General features: G+C 49.5%; 11 protein-coding genes across 11 annotated transcripts in view; 5 read left to right on the forward strand and 6 right to left on the reverse strand.

Annotated features, from left to right (window-relative positions):
- Positions 1-22,532, reverse strand: part of LOC117148333 — a 41,882-nt gene that overhangs the window by 15,739 nt on the left and 3,611 nt on the right. The gene's annotated exons all lie outside the window — the stretch shown is intronic.
- LOC117148335 (mothers against decapentaplegic homolog 3) lies at positions 11-5,239 on the reverse strand. The gene is made up of 2 exons (XM_033315670.1): positions 4,610-5,239; positions 11-3,891 (listed from the first exon to the last, which is right to left on the reverse strand). The coding sequence occupies exon 2, from the start codon at positions 3,659-3,661 to the stop codon at positions 2,201-2,203; it is 1,461 nt and encodes a 486-aa protein (XP_033171561.1). The 5' UTR covers positions 3,662-3,891; positions 4,610-5,239; the 3' UTR covers positions 11-2,200.
- On the reverse strand, positions 5,289-6,673 carry LOC117148345. Its single transcript, XM_033315681.1, has one exon. The coding sequence runs from the start codon at positions 6,435-6,437 to the stop codon at positions 5,541-5,543; it is 897 nt and encodes a 298-aa protein (XP_033171572.1). The 5' UTR covers positions 6,438-6,673; the 3' UTR covers positions 5,289-5,540.
- On the reverse strand, positions 6,781-8,479 carry LOC117148334 (phenylalanine--tRNA ligase alpha subunit). Its single transcript, XM_033315668.1, has one exon. It carries the CDS (start codon positions 8,373-8,375, stop codon positions 6,879-6,881), a length of 1,497 nt encoding a protein of 498 aa, XP_033171559.1. The 5' UTR covers positions 8,376-8,479; the 3' UTR covers positions 6,781-6,878.
- Positions 8,702-10,733, forward strand: LOC117148338 (zinc finger protein interacting with ribonucleoprotein K). The gene has a single exon (XM_033315673.1). The coding sequence runs from the start codon at positions 8,821-8,823 to the stop codon at positions 10,216-10,218; it is 1,398 nt and encodes a 465-aa protein (XP_033171564.1). The 5' UTR covers positions 8,702-8,820; the 3' UTR covers positions 10,219-10,733.
- On the forward strand, positions 10,821-11,369 carry LOC117147115 (zinc finger protein 771). The gene has a single exon (XM_033313884.1). The coding sequence runs from the start codon at positions 10,887-10,889 to the stop codon at positions 11,367-11,369; it is 483 nt and encodes a 160-aa protein (XP_033169775.1). The 5' UTR covers positions 10,821-10,886.
- LOC117148340 (zinc finger protein 2 homolog) lies at positions 11,584-13,417 on the forward strand. Its single transcript, XM_033315676.1, has 2 exons — positions 11,584-12,258; positions 12,327-13,417. Exons 1-2 carry the CDS (start codon positions 11,680-11,682, stop codon positions 13,077-13,079), a joined length of 1,332 nt encoding a protein of 443 aa, XP_033171567.1. The 5' UTR covers positions 11,584-11,679; the 3' UTR covers positions 13,080-13,417.
- Positions 13,450-15,003, reverse strand: LOC117148342 (guanine nucleotide-binding protein subunit beta-5). Its single transcript, XM_033315677.1, has one exon. The coding sequence runs from the start codon at positions 14,861-14,863 to the stop codon at positions 13,787-13,789; it is 1,077 nt and encodes a 358-aa protein (XP_033171568.1). The 5' UTR covers positions 14,864-15,003; the 3' UTR covers positions 13,450-13,786.
- LOC117148337 (zinc finger protein 665) lies at positions 15,632-17,268 on the forward strand. Its single transcript, XM_033315672.1, has one exon. It carries the CDS (start codon positions 15,759-15,761, stop codon positions 17,157-17,159), a length of 1,401 nt encoding a protein of 466 aa, XP_033171563.1. The 5' UTR covers positions 15,632-15,758; the 3' UTR covers positions 17,160-17,268.
- Positions 17,350-20,057, reverse strand: LOC117148336 (TNF receptor-associated factor 6). Its single transcript, XM_033315671.1, has one exon. The coding sequence runs from the start codon at positions 19,927-19,929 to the stop codon at positions 18,502-18,504; it is 1,428 nt and encodes a 475-aa protein (XP_033171562.1). The 5' UTR covers positions 19,930-20,057; the 3' UTR covers positions 17,350-18,501.
- On the forward strand, positions 20,252-21,743 carry LOC117148346 (acidic phospholipase A2 PA4). The gene is made up of 2 exons (XM_033315682.1): positions 20,252-21,057; positions 21,275-21,743. Exon 1 carries the CDS (start codon positions 20,392-20,394, stop codon positions 21,046-21,048), a length of 657 nt encoding a protein of 218 aa, XP_033171573.1. The 5' UTR covers positions 20,252-20,391; the 3' UTR covers positions 21,049-21,057; positions 21,275-21,743.

Here is a 22,532-nt window from a genome sequence, read left to right on the forward strand (position 1 = left end):
TCTGTTTGTCTTTATCTGCATGCTTGCATATTAGATATATGTATATATTTGTATTTATACTTTATAAAGTTACGGGTACGGGGTTGCTGGTTCTCTGTGGTTGTGTCCTCGGAGGACTGTTGACTGTTGCTGCATGTTCGCCTGCATTGCTTTGTTTCGTTAGGCATAACTTAAGGATTACATTACATTATTTGCGGGCTTAGCCGGAAATACGAAAACAATTGATTGATTAAAAACAGTGATTAGAGCCAATTAACAAAACACAATCTCGTTCGCGGTCGTTTATTCGATTGATTGCCAATCTTAGCTCAAAACTACGCACGTGAGAAACTTAAAAGCAACAAAGGGGGCAAACAATAGACAAAACTTAAATTAAAGTTTCGCCGGAACCAGAGGACAAGTGCGCTAGGCAGCACTGTGCCCGCCACGCATCATTCACTGTCCAACACTGGCCAGGCGGTACAGTTATTTTTGGTCGTAACAGCGAAGCGATGGACAAAAAACAAAAGAATTAAAAGAATCAGCAAATATTGACGTAAAAACAATTTGAACTCGAACTTAAACTTGGATTTGGGCTCTTTAAACGTTAAGATAAGCTAGCGAATTTCGTTACATATATAGACTTAAGATCTAGACCCAAGAAAAACGTGCACTTGCCAAGCAAAATCCGGCTAGCACCGGCAAACCATATTGCATATTGGTTGGTTAAGCTGTCGTTTGAAATACGAGGCTGTAAAAGAATCAAGAATCTCTCATTTGGTACACAATAAATGCAGTTCTGAACAAAATGGCACCTTGGATGGGCCAGACCTGGCTTGCGGCATTCAAATTTTGTTGGGCAAGTGCTTTACACATAGGATATATGATCGCATTTTACGGATATTACGACTAACAAGAGCTGACTGCGCTTTAAGAGTTTACGAATTTTTTAACACACACGTACTAAGCGAAAATCGAAACGTTTAACAACCATCATCAAACGGATATATCTATAATCCCATACTCGATCAAGTGGAGGTCCTGCGTGAATAATTTCATTACATTTGGTCTTATGTACATTTGCAATGTATGGTAGTGTGTCTGTGTGTGTAAGCTTCAAGCTTGATAAATCCCAGTTCCTGTTTTGCTCATTCATTTTTGTTCCAAATCACCAATATAATTGTTTTGCTTCTTTCTCAAAGAATTTTGACTTTCTCGCTTCTAGCGCCACCAACTTTACGCACACAGATTCGGGGTATCTTTTGGTTTTGTGTGTTCCTGGTCGGTTCCATTTCGGTTATTTCCTCATGTGCTTTTGGTTTTTTTTGTATGTAAAATGTTTAAAAAAATTGTTGCTTCTTATCGAAAACTGTAACTCTCTCCACGTTTCCACCTACACAATATATAGTCCTAAACTTGTAACGCCAAATACATGTTCTCTCTCATATATGCTTGTAAAGATATATATCCCACATGTAAGTGTGTGCTCCTTGTATATAGATATATCTGCATCTGGTTTGCATCTACCATTTGTTTTTCAATTACTCATTTATGTACTCGTATATAATTTGCCTGAACTTATTTCATATGTGCTCTCAGAATTTTTCTTGGTTTTCTCTTTGAAACCAATTCCGATTCTCATTTTGATCTCCCGCAGAGCTGCTGACCAGTAACACTGATGAATCGGGCCATATTCAACATGAACAGAGATGTATATAGTATTTTTGGATACGAAAGTTCTTGGTACATCAAGGATTCAAGTATTGTTGTGCCCCAGCTTTTTCTCGCCTTCAATTTGTACAGCTTTTGGCAATTGAAATGTACTTTTTCTATAGCTAGTGACAAAATTGAATTTTATACCCTGACAGAGGGTATTAAAACTACATCACTTGCCTAAGTGATCAGCGAATTTAAATGAAAGCCGAACAGAAGCACATTGATTGCATACCAATTTCATCTAGATTTTAAGGACTGGTTAATCTAAACCATAACCATTAAAATTTCTCTCGAATGTGATTTAAAATCGATAATAAACGATATTGACTAACGCAAATTCTTGAGAATAGTATCCATTCTTCGTCAGTGTTACTTGTCAGAGCCGTGCTGGGATTTCTGGGGCTTCTTTCTTCTTTCAACCCAAAAATGGGCCTTAAACTCCGGCGCTTTCTGTGCGGAAAATTGGGGGGAGGGGGAAGATTGAAAACCGGAACCGGCCGTGCGCTTACGACATGGAGCTGCACGGCAGCCGAGGCGAACCCATCTGTGTGAGCACGCGATCCAGCCACTGGAGCGGCCCGTTCAGATGGAGTTCGATCCAGCAGGGCGTTGAGGTCACCGTCTGGCGGCGATATTCGGCGCCCCAGCCCTTGACGAACGACATGCGGATGGTGCACATGCGTGTCAATTGGTAGACCGCCTCGAATCCCTGCGACACGGACTGCGACAGCAGGGCGGCGAACTCCTGGTTGTTGAAGATCTTTAGGTTGCAACCGGGCGGTATCTTGCATACGGTGGCCGGATGCCAGCCGTATCGCTGGTTACAATTCGGGCTCTGTACGAAAATGGACGAGTCGCTCAGACATTCTGCGAATACCTCTCCGCCAATATAGTAAAGCCGTACGCCCTTGCCGATGTGGCGACGTGTCTGCTCCACGACCTCGTTGCGATTCACATTGGACAGCAGTCCGAGGCAGAAGCGCTCCGAATTGGAGGGATCGGTAAAGCCATCCACCGTGATCGAGGGCTGCGAGGCATGGAACGTCTCGCCGACACGTGTATTTAGCTCGTAGTAGGAGATGGAACACCAAAAGGCCGGCTCATGGTACATCACCGGCGCTGCATCGGCGGGCGGCGTTAGACGCGACATGTTCATGTTGTCGTTGGGATCAATGGGGTCACCATCCTCGCTCATATAGCCGGGCGGCGGGGTGCCGGTGTTGGGAATGCTGCTGCCCACACTGAGCACACTCGATTGAGAGTCCATGTTTTGGCCAAAGGACAGCTGCTGCTGTTGCTGTTGATAGGCGGAGGCGGCGGACGAGGACGACGACGACGAGGAGGAGGGACCACCACCACCACCGGCGGCAGTCGCTGGCGTCGAACTGGCAGACGATGATACGGAAACGGGCCCGGCACCGCCCAATTCCATATACTGCGGCGGACTCAACGAGGCGCTGCGAATTATCGCCGCATTGTAATCGGTGTTGTTGGGTATCTGGTGCGTATGGTTGTCCAGCGGATAATCCACAATGGAGTCGGGCGGCGTGGGCAGCGATTTGGGCACCAGGATGGACAGTTCAATTTTCTTGTAGTGGTACGGATTTATGCAGATCTCCTCCTTGCGCAAATGGAAGGCGTACTCGCAATGATCGAGGGGCTTTAGTTCATTCTGACTCTGGAGATCGGGCCAGCGCCACAGGCGGCAATAGATGACGTGCGGCAGACCCTTGCGCAGATGCTCGCCGGCGGGAGCTGGCTTGCTGCGCGGCACCGTCACGCACCGCGTCTGGCAGTTCTGTGTGGAGATCGCGCGCTCTAGCTCCTCCAGCTGCGAATTCTTCTTGATCTTCTTGACCAGATTCTTGACGGCCTTCTCCGACCACTTGCCCTCGACGCTGTTGTCCTCGTTGCCCTTTTTGAGTGCTAACAAACGCTTGACCACCTGCGGGGTGAATGGCAACATCTCAGGGTCTCAGGGGGGGAGTTCTCCTGGGCTTTCCTGGTGTCCTCCGCGTCCACTAGCTCCTTCTTCTCCTACTCGGCGTTGCCTTTTGAATACTGCTCTCACTGCTGGCGTTGGTCGATTTTTAGTTTTATTTCGATCACGTTCTCTGGAATACTGGAACGGGAATGGGAACTGGAACTGGAACAGTCCTCCTGCTGCTGCTGCTGCTTCCCTTGTGCACTTCTGATCTGGAATAGTGGAATGGGTTTAGTTGTGCGTGCTTTGGCAATTAAAACCTGATAATTGGCTTGCATGTGTGTGCGTGAGCGGCTGGATCTGATAAAAGCTCGACCCTGATGACGATGTTATTGTGATAATTGCCCGAGCGTGTGTATATGGGTAATCTATTAACTTTTGCTTTAGATTCACATTCAGATTTCTTCAGAAAGATTCAATTTAGATTTTCCGTTTTCAAAACGACAATCGCAAATGCAATCGTCTGCGTGGGTTGTTGCTGTTCTAGCTATTCTCACTACCGTTGTTATTGCTATTCTTGTTGTTATTGTCCTCAACAAGGTCAAATGTCTGCGTTTGCAGACGCTTTTTTTTCTTTCGTTGAGTTACAGCAGCCACAGAAAACAGAAACAGAACCAGAATGTGTGTATATTTCTTTATGTATGTACACACGCCTAATCTGTGGGCAGTTTGGAATTTTCCATCTTATCGAAGGCGGGGCAATAAATTACCGAAAAAAAAACAAAAAAAAAAAAAACATGAGCGTCGCCGGCGAGAGGGGTACGTACGAGTTAAACGCAAAAATAAATAAATAATTAAATGTGCATTGGGGAAACAGTGAAAAATGCACATACAGCCGCTTTGGAATGTATCCATGTATCTGTATCCGTATCTCCAACCCCCACCTAACACACACACTTGCGCCGAGTGTCTCGCACATATAAATATTACCTGTAACGGTACCGGCAACTCGAGCTCCTCTGTCGTCCTGCTCTTGCTCCTTTCGCCTGCTCTTCTAACTTCTATCGTGTCCGCTCACTCGCACGCACACACTGCTTCCAGGTCCAGATGCACGGGAACGGTAACCAAAAGGCACCGGAACCGGGCGCACACATCCAGCCGAGCCGAGCCGCGCCAACGGGAGGGGGTGGTGTTGCTGGTGGCGTTGATGGTTGTCTGGAACGGGGAGGGGGCCGTGTGGTGGGCACCGCTTTTTCAAATTTCTGTGTGTATATATCTTGTGTGCGCGCCAGAAAGTGACAGCTATACGCACACGCACACCAGAGCACAGGCACTGCACACGAACACGCAAGAAGCACGCACACAGTTACACGAGCGCACAGACACAAACACACAGAGGCACAACAAGAACAGAGAACTTATTTTGATAAATATTTGAACGTCTCCTTGCTGTTTGTTCTTATATTATGCTCTTTGTGTTTATTTTCTATCCGTTAGTAGTTCGCTTTACGTTCGAAATGCGCTCTATGGGAGTAATATAATTTTTTGCGTCTCGCGATTTTGCTATTCGCAAAGTTGCAGTGTGCCCAGACTTGCTGCCCAACAATAGTGTGACCGACTGTGTAGTATGGCCGTTGGCTGAAAATCGAATAAGCGTTGACGCTACTGCTTAAAATAAAATTTTTTTTTATTTGTTAGGTATTTTAATAATTAAATACATAAATATACTTGTTCGCAATTATATATGAAAATGTGGACCCACAAAAGAATGGGATTGGATTGGGAATTAGTAACTAAATCGCTCCGTGACATCTCCCTGCTAGAATCAAATCAACTCAGGCAGCTTTTCTTTTTGAACGTAGTGGAGTTTTTACTTTGAATTTACTTATTGGTAATTGTCAACTACCAGGATGAACTGAAGTCAAGTACGGGAGATGCGCCAGGACTTTTGCAGCGCCTGCTTGACGAGCTCATCCGGCGAGGGAGTATCAAAGCGGAATCTCTTCACCTGGATGCCGTAATCCTTATGCTGGCACATCCGCAGGTGGTGCCGTTCCAGCGGAGTGACGGCGTACACCAGACGGGGCTTCCTCGGCTCCGGATAGCCCACCATTGCGTCCAGCATGAGCCCAATGGCTCCCGGTTGCTCCCGGTAGTCGCTATTCGCTGGTGACCGATCGGCCAGCTCGTCCTCGTCGTACTTGATGGATCTTTTGCTGGACAAGAGAGTTACGCCGGTCGTGCTCCTTCTTCCTCGATCGGAGGCAATGAAGGGTATGTTAAAATGCTCACGACTGGACAACTGGCGTGCCTTGCTGGCCAGCTCCTTGGGCGGTGCGTCTTTATGCCTTGCGATAATCGTGGACGTGAGGTCAATTAGTGGAGGTGCTGGCGTGGCTGTATTCGTCTCTGTCCCATCGCCTATTTCCAGCTTCTTTATGCCGTGCTCCAACTTCGTCAGCAGGGGTATGTTCAGGGGCTCCTTGGGCATCGCGACCAGTTGGGGTATCACAAATCCCATTGATTGCGGCTTGTTTTCGCCCTCCGATCGCTGACGTTGCCTCAACTGGATCTCATTGAGTAGCATTTGATTGTGTGCCTCCGCCGCTCGCCGGTATTCCTGCTCGGCAGCGGCATCCGCATTTGTCTGCAACTGCAATTTTGGAATTCTCAGCTGTGGAATTTTTAGCTGCGGAATAGTAAATCTTGGCATCGCTTCTAGGCTCGTGCCACTTATACTGCTCAATTTGGATAAATCGCTGGTGGTCTGGAGACCAAACTCGGCCTGGTGGAGGGACTTCGTCGGATTGTTTGCCATTTTCCAAGGCCCAAACTCCAGCGACGATGACGAATTTGTTTGTTTTTTTTTTTTGCGTGTCTCCTTTGTTGTTTTGTGCCAAAGTTGTCAAATAGTTTCAACTGATTGATTGTCAAACCTGTTTTATGATTCCCACATATTTTATGATTCTCATTCTGAGCAGTTTCTTTAAAATTTGTCCGAATTTTATAAACCCGATATGCCTTCCTCAAACAAAAACCTAAAATGCGGCTAGCATCAATCGGCTGCACTTGACAACACTGAAAAACAGCTGATTGGAGGCAAAATACAGCGATGGCTCGCCAAATGTTATAGGAGAATTCCCTTATCAATATAGCCTCAGTTTCTGTGGCGGAACTTTTATTTATAAATATGTTTTGGAACATTCATGTGTGAAAAAAAATGCAATTTGATCGCAGGTCCTACTGATTTTTTAAGGTATTAAGCGTGATCCAACCGGCATATGGGGCCCTCCTCCACCATCTTCAGATCCACCTTGGGTCCGACCAAATCGCGAATGTTGTTGATGCCGTACTTGATCATGGTGGGTCGCTCCAGCGACAGACCCCAGGCGATTACATTCACGTTCTCCGGCAGTCCCATGGGCAGCAGCATCTCCGGCCGGAAGACGCCAGAGTTGCCCACCTCGATCCACTTGGCCAGGCCGGGGTGATAGCAAAAGATCTCCATGCTGGGCTCGGTGTAGGGATTGTACGCCGGCTTGAATTCCAGCTGCGTGATGCCCAGCTTTCTGAAGAACTCGTACAGCGTGCCAATGAGATCGCCCAGCGTCAGGCCAACATCTGCGATCACGCCCTCCACCTGATGGAACTCCGCGAGATGTGTGGCGTCCAGTGTTTCGTTGCGGAACACCTTGTCGATGCTGAAGTACTTGGCTGCTTTGAAGCCGCCCTCCTGGTTGGCCAGCTTGTACAGCATCCTCGCACTCACGGCCGTCGTGTGCGTGCGCAGTAGATTCTTCTGCGCCTCCTCCAACTTCCAGTCGTAACCGTAACCCTTCGATCCATAGCCTCCCACAGAGTGCACCTTCTTCACGCGCTCCAGATAGTCCTGCGGGAACTTGTGGCTTTTGGCCGGATGATTCACGAAGAAAGTGTCGTGGGCATCGCGAGCTGGATGCTGTTGCGGCTGATAGAGCGCATCGAAGTTCCAGAATGACGATTCCACATAGTTGTTCGTAGGCATCTCTGAGAAGCCCATCTCGAGGAATATCTGCCGGAACTCAGTGCGCACTTTGAGCAAGGGATGGAGATGTCCACGCGTTGGTGGTGCACCCAAGGCATCAAAGTTATAGGCCTTGAACTTGAGCTGGTCCCACAATCCGTTTGCGAGCATTTCCACCGTGAGATCCGTCTCCAACTTGGTGAGAGTGGTAGCAAATTCAGGGCCGCGTGCCAGCACGAAGCTCTTGGTGGTCGTTTCCTGGAGGAGCTTGCGTTTCTTGAAGTCGGCCACCTCCTTGGCGGGCAGCTGGTCACCCTTTCCCAGCGCCACCTGCTGCAGTTGACTACGCACCACATCAGTAATGGTGTCCACCTTGCGACGCACCAGCGGCGGCGTGACGCTCTTGTCCACCAATATCCAGCCGTGCGACATGGCCTTGCTAAAGCCCACCTTGGCATTTGCACCACCGGCTGCCATTAGAGCCGCCTGGGCGATTCCCTCCGGCGGAACTAGGTCGTAGACCAGTGCCTCATGACTGCCATGCTCCACGACGGAGCGACCCTCGTCTGTGAGGCCCAAACTCTTGTGGGTGACCGTTTCCGCGGTGACCAGTTCGCCATGCGCCTGTATGCTCTTCAATGAGCCCACAATCTTCTGGTGATCCTCAGCAAAGAGCGCGGCTAGGTCCAGTGTATCCGCCTTGTCGGTGGTCTCCAAGTGCTGGAGAATGCGCTCCGTGAGATCGGGATGCATAGCTGGCGGTTCAATGGTTGTATCTTTCAAGGAAATTCGGAATTTCAATACCGGAATCTCGTGTTGCCACAACGCAGCCTATCGGAGCTATCGTTCTTCGATAACTGCGTCTATCGTTCGAAAGAACGACGGTGGCTAAAAAATAGCCAATAAGCTTAAAATAGCTAGAACTATATCTTGATATTGGAAAATATCTATCAATAAGAATAAGATTTGATACTTTTGTCAATAACACTTCAAAAATAAATTTAATACTAATAAAGAAATCTCAAAAAAATATCTAGTTTCAACTCGGCTTATTTTCCCGCTTACCATCTCAGTGGCACCTCCAATAAAAACAGCTGTTGACGCCAAGACTAAAAGTTTGCGTTCCAATTAGAACGGCAAAAATATTTGAAAAAAGGAGCAAATCCTGGGGAGCATCGGCCAGGTGGGAGCCGCAATCATGCTCAAGTCCCTCAAGGCGGACACGTACGCCGGAATGGCGAACGCCAAGTGCGGCGAGATCTACTTCCAGAGCCTGCACAGCTTCCGCATCGACTGTGCGTTCTGCGAGATGAAGAGCTTTGTGTTCGGAGACTTCCTGCTCCACGTCCAGAACGTTCACTTCGAGAACGGCCTGCTAAAGACGGAGGCAACGGACGCGGGTGCGGATCTCAAGCAGGAGCGGGATCGTGAGCGGGAGGCCAACTCGCCGGTGCCCATTGTGGCGCAGGTGAATCCATTTGCCTGGTACGAGATTGGTGGCGATCATAACGAGGACAGCGACGATGAGCGCGTTGTCCTGGACAAGCAGGACGAGGACGAGGATGAGCGACCGGGCAGAAGCATAATCAAGTGGCAGGACCATCAGTCCCTGGCCAGCGAATCTCTACGTCAAGTCCGAGCCCTCAAGGTGGACTACAAGGAGGAGGACTCCGAGCAGGAGGAGTGCGGCATGGAGCTGGATCTGGACAGCGAAGGTAGGCACTCTGCCAAGATTCCGCACTCGTGTCCGCACTGCACAAAAGTTTACCAGAGCCGCAAGGTCCTCGAACGCCACATAATGCGCCAGCACAAAGACACCCTCTCGCCGGATGCGGACAGCGAGGACGCGGACTACGAGCCGCCCAAGGATGCGCCCGCCAAGTCCGCTGCCCAGGAGTACAAGTGCGAGCACTGCGGCAAGATCTACCATGGCAAATACAGTCTGCGTCAGCATTTAAAGCGGGATCATGACAACGGCGAGGAAGGAGGCTCCGCCATCTTCACCTGCCTGGAATGCGAGGCCCAATTGCCGCGCTTGCGCCTGCTGGACGAGCACATGGTGCAGGCGCATGGCGGCGCTGCCTGTGTGGTCTGCGGGCGGCGCTACAAGACGCGACACGAGTTGAAACGCCACCAGCTCAAGCACACCAGCGAACGGAACGTGCCCTGCCCGCATCCCGGCTGCGGCAAGCGTTTCTTCACCATCCGTCATATGCGCAATCACGGCAAGGTGCACACGGAGCAGAAGAACTTCGTTTGCGAGAGCTGCGGCTACAGCTGCCGGAACAAGGAGACGCTGCGCGTCCACATCAGGAGCCACACGGGCGAGCGGCCGTTCGGGTGTCAAGTGTGCGACAAGAGATTCCCCTCCCATTCCGGCCTGCGAGAGCACATGGCCATGCATTCCACGGAGCGACCGCATGTGTGCAGCGTTTGCGGCGCGACCTTCTCCCGACAGAAGGGCCTCTACCACCACAAGTTCCTGCACGCGGACACCAAGCAGTTCGTGTGCAAGCTGTGCGGGAATGCCTATGCCCAGGCCGCCGGACTCGCTGGACATATGCGCAAGCACCGGAACGACGAGCTCAACGGATAGGATCCGGATCACCGAGGTCGTAGCCTAAGTTGTACGTTTAGTATCTTCCAATTCCGACGTTTAAGTTCAGGAACTCAGGCATAGGCTATATATAGGATTACCATAGAAATCAATGGTTTTTTGTATTGCTCCGGCGTGGAGCGGCTAACAGGTGACCCTCCGGTCCTCGTTTCACGGGTTTCCATCGAATTTATTTGACGCGCACTGTAAATAGTATCCCTAGTTTTAGATAAACTGAAAGTTTGTTAATTTGTCTCCAGAGAACTTAGTTTAAAGCGAATTTAATTGGCTCGATTGTAAGTACTAAGACTAAACTACATTTCCATGAATTTTCTAAACTACCAACACAAATAATAACTAAACTTTGTTAAGGTTTAAACTATACATTAAGCACACAATGCTTCCAAGAACCAAATCGAACGCCGTAATCCCGGCAAGCGGATGTGGCTAATACTCGAATGGTTAACCTTTTTGTATTGATAAATATACATAACATGAATCTGATTCGCAAAAGAGAGCCCGCGTTTAAAATTAGCCAAGCGATTTGGGACCTTTGACAGCAATTAATCGGTCGACTGCTGCTAGAGCGGCCAAATGCCAAGATGGTATAGGATGGGGTGCGTCTAACAATAGTGCCGCCGATTAGATTTGGCACACGCGGCCCGACCATGTCGGCGGAACGTCCAGCTGCCAGTTCGGATAATCGGCGACTTATGTGCGAGTTCTGCGGCTATCGGACGCGCATCCATTGGAATCTGCAGATCCATCGGCGGCGACACACCGGCGAGTTGCCCTTCAGTTGCCAAACATGCCAGGCGCGTTTCCCGGCCAGCTACCAGCTGAAAAGCCATCTGGAGCGGCACTTGGACGCCGGCGAGCGACGCAAGCGGCACATCTGCACCGACTGCAACGTGGGTTTCTCCAGTTCGCGGGCCCTGTACCACCACCGGACGCTCCACGAGGCTGGGAAGCGCTTCAAGTGCTCCCAATGCGACAAGTCATTCGCTCAGGCGGCGGGCTACGCCCAACACAAGCGGATGCACCGCCAAAGGAACCAGCGAGCCACCGGAACCACGGATCTGAAGGATCTGCAGACCAAGGGAGTGTTTTCAAGTGATTATCAGCGGCGCGAATTTAACACGTTGCATTAAATTCATATTCAAATTTAAAAAACGGGTAACCGATTCGTTATTTCTTTATAAATAAAAAAGGCAGTATCACAGGAACACATTGCTTAGGTATTTAATATACATAGATCAAATATAATTAATTTTGAACTTGAAATTTATTTTTTAGTTTATTTGGTCAAACGGTTACTTTGGTTTGAATCATAGCTAAATAAGTGCTGGTTTAAGTCTGCACTAAATGCCTATCGAAGTCTATCGAAATTTTGTTTACATATTTTATTTTAATTTTGTTTAATAATATTGCAACAATTTTAATGTAAATTAAAATTAAAAAATGTTGAGACACTGCCTCGCCAACGTGGACTATGTCCGCCTGCACGCCCAGCAGCAGTTGCGTCCCAAATGCGGCGAGATCTTCTACGAACCGGAGGCGAATATATTCCAACTGGTCTGTTTGCTCTGCGACATGAAGCACTTTGGATTCGAGGATTTCGCCCGCCATATACGCAATGTGCACTTCGACAAGCAGGGCCGACCGCTCACCAAGACGGTCACGGGACTAGGCAGACTAGCACGAGAGGATCAGGAGTTCCATGCGGTCAGCGCAGAACCATTGGCTGTGGACAGCTTCAAGGAGGAGTACCATCCCAACGAGGATGTTCTGTCGGAGGAGGAGGACGCGGAACAGGAGCTTGGACTAGACCAGGACGACGGCAATCCATTACGCATCATGGTGCTCGAAGGTAAACAGTCCGAGGACGAGGAGACCATCGATACAATGTGGCAGCCGGATCATGGCAGTTCCTCCGAATCCGACAACGAGGGGTGCGATCTGAAGGCGCTGTTGGGCGTGGAAAATACGCAAGACTATCAACCGGATGAGGAGGAGGAGGAGCACCAGTCTGTTTTTAAGGTAGAAAGACTGTAGTAGGTGCACTTGGAGAACGATATCCAATATCTGAGTATGTTTTTTCCCTGCAGAAGCAGCGCCAACCGAAGGACTACAACTGCCCACACTGCGACAGGAGGTACACGACGCAGAAATACCTGAACACCCACCTGAAGATGAGCCATCCGTTTCCGCAGGCCTTCAAGTGCGTCGACTGCGAAGCCACCTTCGATGTGGACCGAGCATTGGCCCAGCACCGTCGCAAGGAGCACACGGAGTTCGCCTGCCAGCTGTGCGACAAGGTGTTCAAAAGCTCGCGATCCCTACTCCGCCATGTGCAGGGTCACTCCGGCGCCAGGACATTCAAGTGCGAGCACGAGAACTGCGGCAAGTCGTTTGTGAACCAGCACAACCTCACCTCGCATCGGCGGGTCCACAGCGAGGAGCGGAACTACGTGTGCGAGTTGTGCGGCTATAGATCCCGCTACCGGGAGGCGTTGATCGTCCACCGGCGCACGCATACGGGCGAGAAACCCTTCCAGTGCCAGACCTGTGCCCGCTGCTTTGCCTCCAAGTCGCTGCTCAACGAGCACCAGGCTATGCACTCCACCGAGAAGCCCTACAAGTGCGACAAATGTGATTCGGCCTTCTCCCGCCCGAAGGCGCTCTACCACCACAAGCATCTGCATTTGGGCATCAAGAAGTTCAAGTGCAAGATCTGCGGTAATGCCTATGCCCAGGCGGCAGGTCTATCCGCTCACATGCGGGCGCACAAGCTCCAGGCGTCCGTAAATGCGACGGAGGGCAACGGGGCGGAACCCATCGAGATGCTGTTCACCTACTGACCCGACTGAGTGGAAACCTCCTGTCAAGATATTCAAGATACACCACACACAATGTTCACTGTTCTAGATTTGATAGATAGCTTATCAATGTTTATAGACACTCGACTTTTTCGTTCCCACTTTTCACATATCTGTCAATAGTATTAAACAATTTCTAATCTTTTGTTAATTTAAGCGATGAAGCCTTCCATTTCTGTGTCTCAAATATTAGTACCTTACATATCAGTAGAAGTCGTGTGTAAGCTGTTAAATCTGTTAGTTAAGCTAGTTTTAAGCCAAGACCTTGCTTCCGACTAGAACAAACCACGTATGTACAATAAATGTTCCGAAACACGTTACTCCAACTTGGACTTTCAAACGGGCGCACAAAGAAGCAAGTTTGTCTATAGCTCAACATTTATTTCGAACAGGAACTTATAACTAGTCGCATATTGGTTACACTTGGATGCATATACATGTATATATTTAGATTCAATATGGTACAGCAGCTGGTAGTAAGCATAACACTGCGGTAACCAAGACATCCCGACATGAGACATATGTACACACTTGGGGGATCACCGAATCCGTAACTTAACTATCCTAGAGATGCGATGCACAAAAAAAAAAAAAAAAAAAACAGATCAGAAGAGAGGGAAAACAAAGCGAGACGGCATCTGTCCTGGACAAATGCATCCCCAACAATAAGGTGCCACATGGCACATGGCTTAGGCCCACACCCGTATGGTGTAGTCCCAACTGCCGGTGGATAGGGCGGTGCCATCGGGCGAGACCTGGACGCAGGACACCTTGTTCTCGTGCCCGTACAGCAGGCAGACTCTTTCCGATTTTAACGTGTCCCACAAGTTGACGGTGTAATCGTTGTAGCCAGCAAACAGTAATCTTCCGCTGACCGAAAAGTCCACCGAGTTGACGCCAAAGATGATGCTCTCCTTGGCGAACACTGCCACCTCGCGATCCGCTCGCATATCGTACAGCCGGCAGCTGCTGTCATCCGATCCAGTGGCTATGGCATCTCCGCAAGGATGGAACTTAACGCTATTCACATCCGATTGATGACCCTCGAAGGACTGAACGACATGACCGGAGCGCATGTCCCAGATGAAGGCCATGCGATCGCAACTGCCCGAGACAAAGGTGTTGCCCGTTTCGTTGGGAGCCAGATCGATGGCCATTACATCGCCGGAATGTCCGTGGAAGCTTTGCAGCAGCTGGCCCGATTCCACGTCCCACAGAGCGCATGTGGAATCGCCACTGCCCGTGAGGATTTGCTGATCGGAATTCGGATAGATGCAGCACGACATGTAGCTGGTGTGGGTGCCCACGGTGCGCTTCTTGGCGGCCATCTCCTCATCGGAGGTTATCGGATACACGGTGACCTTATTGTCCAGTCCGCCGCATGCCACAAAATTGCCCGACGGCGCGTAGGCACAGGCCATAATCCAGGTGGTGGGCATGGTGACGGCGTGCTCCTTGTTCGTGGTGAACGCATCCCAGATGATCAGCCGTCCGTCCTGCGACGAGGAGATGATGTGGCGCTTGTCGGGACTCCAGTCGGTGCACAGGACCTTCGCCTGGTGGCCCTTGAGCACCTTTCGCGGCTTGATGTTCACATAGGCGATCTGCTCCAGCCGCTCCGCAATATTCGACAGATTGACGTCGTTCAGCTTCTGGCGCTCCTCCTCCAGTTTGGTCTTCAAATTCTCCGCCTCTCGCACCAAACTGGCCATCTTCTCAGTGGCATTCGCGTTCGCATTGCTCGCTGGCACCGCCGCCTCCGACATGGTTGCTCTGAGATTGCGCTTCTATGATTATCTCTCGGGGATTGTGTGTCCTTTCCCGTTCGAACTTCTCCAATTGGACAGCAAAAAATCAATCCGAAAAAAAGTGTATACTCGAATACGAAAATCCGAATACACAGCGATAGGCGCGGTCGGTTATCGATAAGTTTTACCGTTGTCAAATGGCAGAATGTACCGCTGCATATCCTTTATTTTCGGAGAACTTGATGAGAGATTGTGATTTAGTTATGATTATTAATTTTCATTAATATGACAATTTTGAACAAAGCAATGATGAAAATTGGCATCGAAATTAAAAAAAAAATTTTTTAAGCAGGTTTTCCGAATTTCCATCATAAAATAATCACTTTTTTGACCAGAACTTTAAAAATAATTGAACAAATGTGGAATGGCATATCTTATTGAACTCGGATTAAAATTTCCAAACAAATTGCATTCAAATTTGCGAATGCAAAATTTTTCCCATTTTTTGCAATTTTTGATGATGTTACCCCTTAAAAAAATGCAAAATATGAAGCAAAAATAAATTTTTCTAAGCCCGCCAAAAATTGATGGGGTTCGTTAGCAGTAGTAATCGGCTGTTCAAAACAGTTATTCTTTTAGCTGCATGATCATTTTCAGCCAAGTTATGATAAAGAACTCCTTGTGATAGATAACGAACTTATCGGAGTAAATACTATTTCAAATGTGGCGCCACATTCAAAGCAAGCTCAACACTGCGGTTCGTTAGTCAACACTGCCATCAGCTGGGGAAAACCACCCTTCCCATCCCCCTTGCAATAAACACAAAAAAGCGACGCCAATGGCTGGAATCCTCTGCTAATCCGTAGCCAGTTGACCGCCACATACACGCAGGCAGACCAGAGAGCACGGAGCGATGATCAAGGTGCAGCCACCGCCGGATGTGGCCGGTGGCTACCACAATCTGCGATGCGGCGAGGTCTTGTTCAGTGCACCCGCATCCTACGAAGTGAGCTGCTTGCTGTGCGACCAGCGTTTGCCGTTGGACGGCTACCCGGAACACTTCCGGCTGAAGCACTTCACGCGCAGCTCCAGCCCGGTGTGTCCCACCGAACTGGAAAGCGATCCCATTGCCCAGGACGCCGACGAAGTGCAGGGCAATGAAAAGCTAGTCGAGGTACTGGCAAGGGAAGCTAGCCCGGACTTAGAGGAGGAGGAGGAAGGTTCAACACGCCAGCATTACCAGCGGGCAGCGGCCATGAAGAACACCCTGGTGGAGACTCGCGAAGATTTGCTGGACATCGATCTCGAGTGGACGGGCGGCGAGCATTCGGAGCATAATGAAACTCACGAGGAGGAGGAGGGAGAATCGGATGATGATGAGTGCGACCAACCCAACAACGACACCAAGGACATGCTCTTCCAATGCGATCAGTGCGACCGGGCGTACAACACCAAACGCAGCCTGCAGAGCCATCGCCGCCTAAAGCACAGCGAAGCCAACGGCGGTAGTCTGGACAAATCCGCCAGTGAACGCAAGAGCAAGAAGCGAAAAGGTCCGCCGAAGGTGTATAAATGCAACGAGGAAGCCTGCAACCAGACGTTTCGCACCGAACGCGATCTGCGCGGCCATCGCTGGAAGCACACGGGAATCTTCTGCGACATCTGCGGCAAACCCTTCACCCAGTCGGGCAACATGATGCGCCACCGCCAGCGGCACAGTGGCATCAAGCCGCACAAGTGTCCGGAATGCGACGCGACCTTTTACACGCAAAAGGAGCTCTCCTCGCACAGTATCTGCCATACTGGTCGCATGCCCTGCATCTGCGAGGTGTGCGGCCGACCTTGCCGAGATCGAGGCGTTCTCACGGCCCACATGCGCCGCCATACGGGCGAGAGGCCGGCCAAGTGCGAGGTGTGCGGCAAGGCATTCTATAGCTTCCATGACCTCAATGTCCATGCCGTATCACACACCAATTTGCGGCCCTTCGTCTGCGACGTGTGCGGCTCCACGTTCCAACGAAAGAAGGCGCTGCGGGTGCACAAGCTGCTCCACTCCGAGCAGCGCAAGTACGTCTGCAAGCTGTGCGGCAAGATGTTCGCCCAGTCCGGCGGCCTAAATGCCCACATGCGCAGCCATGATCCGGCGAGAGTTAAGGGAGCTGTGAAGCCGCTGCCGCAGTCGGTCACCATCGAGGTGATCGAGGGCAAGAGTCCACCCACCACCACCATCACCATGGCCATCGACCTCAATGTGGAGGAGCAGCTGGTCACGCAAACCGAGACTGCACCCACCACTTGGCGCCTGGCCAACTGAGTAGCTAGCTAGGATTAATATTAGGTTAGATGTAGTTCATCTATAAGTTCCAAATTGCGCCATAATAAATGAGAGAAATTTCAATTTACCACCAAAATTTGGGCTTAATCAGCACGAGAAGAATGGAAATGAATCAATAATCAAATGAACCCACTGTATATGTCTAAACGCAGATGCATAAAACGTTTGATTGGCGGTACAAAAGTGTCCTTTATTGGGGCTTCCTAAACGGAGAGGGTTCCAAGCAGCCAGCGATCCAAGTCCAGATGAGTCTGTGCTCTAATCCTTGCCAGCGTGTGCATTCTACCCGGGATTCTTAGCTCTAAACATGTAGTTCGTATCGCTATGGACTAAGTTAAGTATTGGGGTAAAAATAATACATACAGCCTTTGTGTTTTCTTTATCCAAACGAAATTGGTGATCATAAACGGAGGCATTTGCGTTAAAGATTAAAAAAATATATTCCCGCTCCTTCGTTGTTTGCATAAAGGTACATATTTTAAATTCTAAGCGCTGGCTGGGTTCACCCATTGCTAGTTTTTCGAAGCGATAAACTGAAGAATTAAAACCTAGCATAATTCTAGATGGAATATTAAGTAAACTAGTTTAAAATAGGGCTGGCATTTCTGCCAAGTGGACGTACTCAGTTACAAATATAGTTAAAATCAATCAAATTGACGAGAATGTTTTGAAAACTAAAGATTAATTAAGCACTGAAAATGCATTGATAAGGTATCACGGGAAAACCCAAGACCAACTAGGTTTTCCAATGCATCTACGTGATCTGCAATGACTTTTGTTCGCTAGAACCAATAGTAATAGTATAGAACTAGGAATATAAGGGGAATAAGAGATAGTTCTAGGATACTAGGATAATAATATCGATTAGTATTGGAATATCATCAAGATTGCTTAATGTGATGCTTGCTAGACGGTGACTATTAGCGGTCTCTCGTATACTATATATATATAGGTCTATATAAAATATATATACGTGTGTGTCAGCTATCGGGTATTGCATATTGTACGTTGGCGCACGAGTTCACTAAAGTGGATCGATCGACTAATTCCACACAAATCGCGGGGTCGCCTTGTTATCAGTGGTTCTAAACTATATTGCCTCGGTGATAACAGGTCAAGCATTAGCTAGCACTCCTTGCAGATGGGATTATCTTCTATGATTGCTACCATGCGTACTCGTGTACTTCTAATACCTGGCTATTTTTCTCTACTTGCACGGTTTACCTTTGGGTCCCTATGATTCGATCCACCTCGGTGCAAACTCAACGCAATCGGAAGACATCAGTGTCGCCGAGTTTCCAGATCCATTTCCATTGCCAGTTCACACGATATTGATCTCGATCTTGATGAGCAGCCGATCGTCGGCGCAGAAGCCCAGCTGTATGATGTTCGATATGTTGGCATACTCGAGGAAACCGAATCCCCGTGTGCTGATCGCCTCGCGTGGCTTGTGGAAGGCCAGGATCTCCGGCTTGGTCATGATGGTGTCGTGCTGCGACAACGTCGCATCCGCCGGATGCACCATGCACAACTTGATGCGACCCTTGAAGGGCCAGTCCAAGTGGTAATCGTTCTCGGACTGCATAAGATGCACATGCAAACTGAGCACATGCGGCTTGCGCGGCTGAATGTTCAGCCGCGCACAGAACTTGTAGCCATGCGGCGAGGTGTAGCACTCGTGCGAGTACACCTGATTGTTGGCATTGGCCCGCAGGCGAGCCACCAAGGCGCCCAGCTGCTCGATGCGCCACACAATCGTGCCATTGCTGTAGCGCGGATCCACGGGCGCCTGCTGGCGTGCCAGACGCAGCTGCTTTTGCATATTCTCGAGTCGCGTCTCCTGCTCGCGTGTCCGCTGTTCCAACACCACAATCCTCTGGTACATCGTTTGCACAATCTGCTCGTCCACACCATTGGCATATTGCGGCGGTGGCGGCAGCTGCTGCTGGCCATGGCCGTTCTCCATGGCGGCACCACTTGTGCTGGGCTTGTGCGGCTGCCAGGTGGCAATGGCTGTCTGCTGGAATGCCTGTAGCATCAGCTGCATGTGATGCGGCATGTCCGCCTTGAGGTGCTCCTCCAACTGATTGGTCTCCGGTCGACCCACAAAGTCGCACTTGATCTTGGCAAACGGGCACTTCTCCTCCTGCGGCTCCTGCTGCCGCCGATAGGGACAACTGGGCAAATGGCGATGCAGTTCGATGGGCGAGGCAACCACCGAACAGCCCAGCGAGGAGTTGGGGCAATCTCGCTTGAGTTGCTCGATCTCGCGGCGCGTGTAGTTGTCCGGAAAGATGTCGTGCTCGGCGGACAGACGCTTGTTGTCCATGGGGCAGCATTGATTGTTCTTCTGCATCCAGGCGGTGAGGCAGCTGCGACAAAATCGATGGCCGCACGACGTCAACACCGGCTCATTTAGCCAATCGATGCAAATGGCGCACTCGTAGCGCGAGTCCAGCAGCTCCTCCTCCTGTTCCCCGGATGTGTCCGAACCGGGTGCATAGTGATGGTTCTGATTGAGCGCCAGACTCTTGGGCGGAGTGGGTGCTCCGCTGGCCCCGCCTCCCGCTGCTGCGCTGGGCGTGGCACTGCTGCTGGCCGCAATTCGACCAGTCGACGACAAGTTGGTCGTCATCTCATTGCTATTGTGCTCCTTCTCCTCCGCATGCTGCAAACTGTGCGCGTGCGAATGCGTATGTGCATGCTGGTGCATTCTGGCTGGCTTCTGGTCGGCCTGGACTCGCTGCATCTTGGCTGCTCCTCTGGCCGCCTGCTGGCTATCCTCTTTGAATCAACTAATTCAATTTTAATAATAATTTTCGTTCATGACTCCGCGGAACAGCTGTGTATCCAACGAGGGTTGTGCAACACTGGCGGCGCGTTAGTATACCAGAACACATGTGTTCACACTGCACAAAAAAACTTTTGCTGGTAGCGTGTTAAATGTGCTAATTGTGTTTGTTATTTTACAGACATTAGTTAATCAATGTAAAACCATTACTTGTATAGTTTATTTGGTTGTTAGAAGCTGATAACGTGTATACAACATAGCCTGCGCAGATGCAGGCCAGTGTGAACACGCTCGTTTCGTTTTGGCGGCGGTGGGCGAGCATATAAAACCACAGTGTTTTTCGGATTGGCGAGCAATCAGTTACGGGCACCGTACGCTGAAAAAAGGAAACCAGAGAGAAAACAGACAGAACTCAACACGATGTGGATCGCGAACGAACGCACTATCTGCGCACTGATGCCACTGGTGATTTTGGCGACCTGGCAGCTGTGCCTTGTTCCCGGGACGGATGCCAAGCACTTGGCCATCAGATTGCGCGACCCTCAAAGCGAAATCGAATCGGAAACGGTGCCCCTAGCCCATGTCCACAGCCACAGCGACAGCCAAGCGCGCGAGAGTGGCGTTCGCGCTGCTGCAGTGCATCGTCGGGAGCGGCGGCAACTCTCCGATTGGCTAATTGCGCCCAACACGCGGTGGTGCGGACGCGGCAACCTGGCCAATGGAACGTACAACGATCTGGGCGGCGCTTCCAAGGCGGACAAGTGCTGCCGGAAGCACGACCACTGCAAAATGTGGATCGATGGCATGTCGAATCGCTATGATCTCTTCAACTACCGACCGTACACGCTGTCCCACTGCAGCTGTGATCTGCGGTTCCGCACGTGCCTGAAGATGGCCGGCGACGAGGATGCGAACGCCATCGGAAAGCTCTTCTTCAATGTCGTGCAGACGCAGTGTTTCGGCCTGAAGGCCGAGACCGTGTGCGTTCAGCGGGGCGGTTCCGGAAAGGAGTCCGATCCGTGCCTCAAGGAGGAGGTGCGTCACAAGGCCTTCCTGCGCGACAACAAGCGGTTCTAAGAGTGCTAGGTGGGTAGAGCTGCCATTTATGATAATGGTTTCAAAGGAAGAATGATGTGGTTATTCTATTTTATTGCTTATATCGTTACGCTTTGCATTTTAATTGGAAAATGGTTTAGCTATCATTCCTAGAATACCACTCATAGAGGTCTATCCTTTCACAATAAACCATTGATATATGGTGCTAAGTTTGAGTAACAATATGATATTCTTTGCATATTTCCAGTTGGCCCACGACGACCGGCAGGAATTTGTGCATCCCAATGTCGCCTGTCCGCAAAAGGAGCTAACCAAACATACCGCCTCATAGTGCTGCAATTGAGTTTGAAACTCAATGGGAGAGCATGGCAGAACACCATCATCATCCGTACTCAGATGAATAGATTGTGGGAGGAGGAGGAGGAAAGGAGAGGAGGAGAGACAGCCAGAGACACCCCGTCAATGTATTAAGCTAAATACCAACATATTTATATGACTGTCAAGTGCTATTATAATGCGTAGTAGTCGATACGATGTACTAACACACCTAGTTGTAGTCACTCAATCTAGTTTAGGCCGACGAATCGATAACAGGCTGCCAGAAAACCAAGTTTTTTTAAACACTAGCTGTAGACCCCGTAGATACCCTATAAACCACTGTGCGTAATTAGTTGTAGGCGTAGTAACTTAATAAATGAAATTTCCAAAGAGTAAAATTTCATTTTGATTGTGATTGTATTGTGCAAATACGAGCTCCATAATCCGACAATCCAGCAATCCATCCATCCATCCATCCGCTGTGGAATGTCGTACTTTGCACTGGGCACTCGGTATCAGCATCCCATCCATCCAGCCATAGTATACGCGTATGTCTGGACTGTGATCGCCGCATTGACGTAGCCATTGCCCATCCAGATGACCCGGCGATCCAGGGATCGCAAGCTCGCCTCTCGATTGGCTACCACTTCTAGGTCAGATGCGTCATGGGGGTGGCGTCTGCGAACTCGAGAAGGATCCATGGCTTAGTTCAAGTCCAAGGTGCGTGTTTATGTGATGATTGGGATTTAAATCCCAATATTTGATCATGATGACAGAAAAGTTTTCCCAGGCCTTTTTGCTTGGTGGTAGTTAGGCTAGCACTGGGAGGTCTAGTTCAAGAGAGTCCAGCATTATAATCAGCATTCAGCATTCCCAGCGTGACGCAATTAAATATAAATAAATATTTGTATTATTATTATACACTATTGATTGATTGGCGGTTTACAACAGAGGGGCCCGTCTGTTTTGGAGCTTGCAAATACTTCCTGCCAGTTGGCTTCAATGTCATCGCATCGCATCCCATCGTAATCGTAGCTTTCGTTTTTTTCGCGTAGAATCGACTTTGGTTCGAGTACGTATACTATAGTATAGTATATAGTGTTGTATAGTATAGTATATAGTATATAGTGTTGTATAGTACAACAGTGCGTATACTCAATGCATTTGGATTGTTCTGCGCAAGCAGT

The sequence above is a fragment of the Drosophila mauritiana genome, chromosome X (assembly GCF_004382145.1).
Source record: "Drosophila mauritiana strain mau12 chromosome X, ASM438214v1, whole genome shotgun sequence".
Taxonomy (NCBI): domain Eukaryota; kingdom Metazoa; phylum Arthropoda; class Insecta; order Diptera; family Drosophilidae; genus Drosophila; species Drosophila mauritiana.

Bases quoted from the DNA above. Each gene is read 5' to 3' on its own strand.
- LOC117148335 (XM_033315670.1), bottom strand. From the start codon at position 3,661: ATGTTGCCATTCACCCCGCAGGTGGTCAAGCGTTTGTTAGCACTCAAA.
- LOC117148345 (XM_033315681.1), bottom strand. From the start codon at position 6,437: ATGGCAAACAATCCGACGAAGTCCCTCCACCAGGCCGAGTTTGGTCTC.
- LOC117148334 (XM_033315668.1), bottom strand. From the start codon at position 8,375: ATGCATCCCGATCTCACGGAGCGCATTCTCCAGCACTTGGAGACCACC.
- LOC117148338 (XM_033315673.1), top strand. From the start codon at position 8,821: ATGCTCAAGTCCCTCAAGGCGGACACGTACGCCGGAATGGCGAACGCC.
- LOC117147115 (XM_033313884.1), top strand. From the start codon at position 10,887: ATGTCGGCGGAACGTCCAGCTGCCAGTTCGGATAATCGGCGACTTATG.
- LOC117148340 (XM_033315676.1), top strand. From the start codon at position 11,680: ATGTTGAGACACTGCCTCGCCAACGTGGACTATGTCCGCCTGCACGCC. The intron at 12,259-12,326 runs GTAGAAAGACTG...TTTTCCCTGCAG, and splicing joins AGCACCAGTCTGTTTTTAAG to AAGCAGCGCCAACCGAAGGA.
- LOC117148342 (XM_033315677.1), bottom strand. From the start codon at position 14,863: ATGTCGGAGGCGGCGGTGCCAGCGAGCAATGCGAACGCGAATGCCACT.
- LOC117148337 (XM_033315672.1), top strand. From the start codon at position 15,759: ATGATCAAGGTGCAGCCACCGCCGGATGTGGCCGGTGGCTACCACAAT.
- LOC117148336 (XM_033315671.1), bottom strand. From the start codon at position 19,929: ATGCAGCGAGTCCAGGCCGACCAGAAGCCAGCCAGAATGCACCAGCAT.
- LOC117148346 (XM_033315682.1), top strand. From the start codon at position 20,392: ATGTGGATCGCGAACGAACGCACTATCTGCGCACTGATGCCACTGGTG.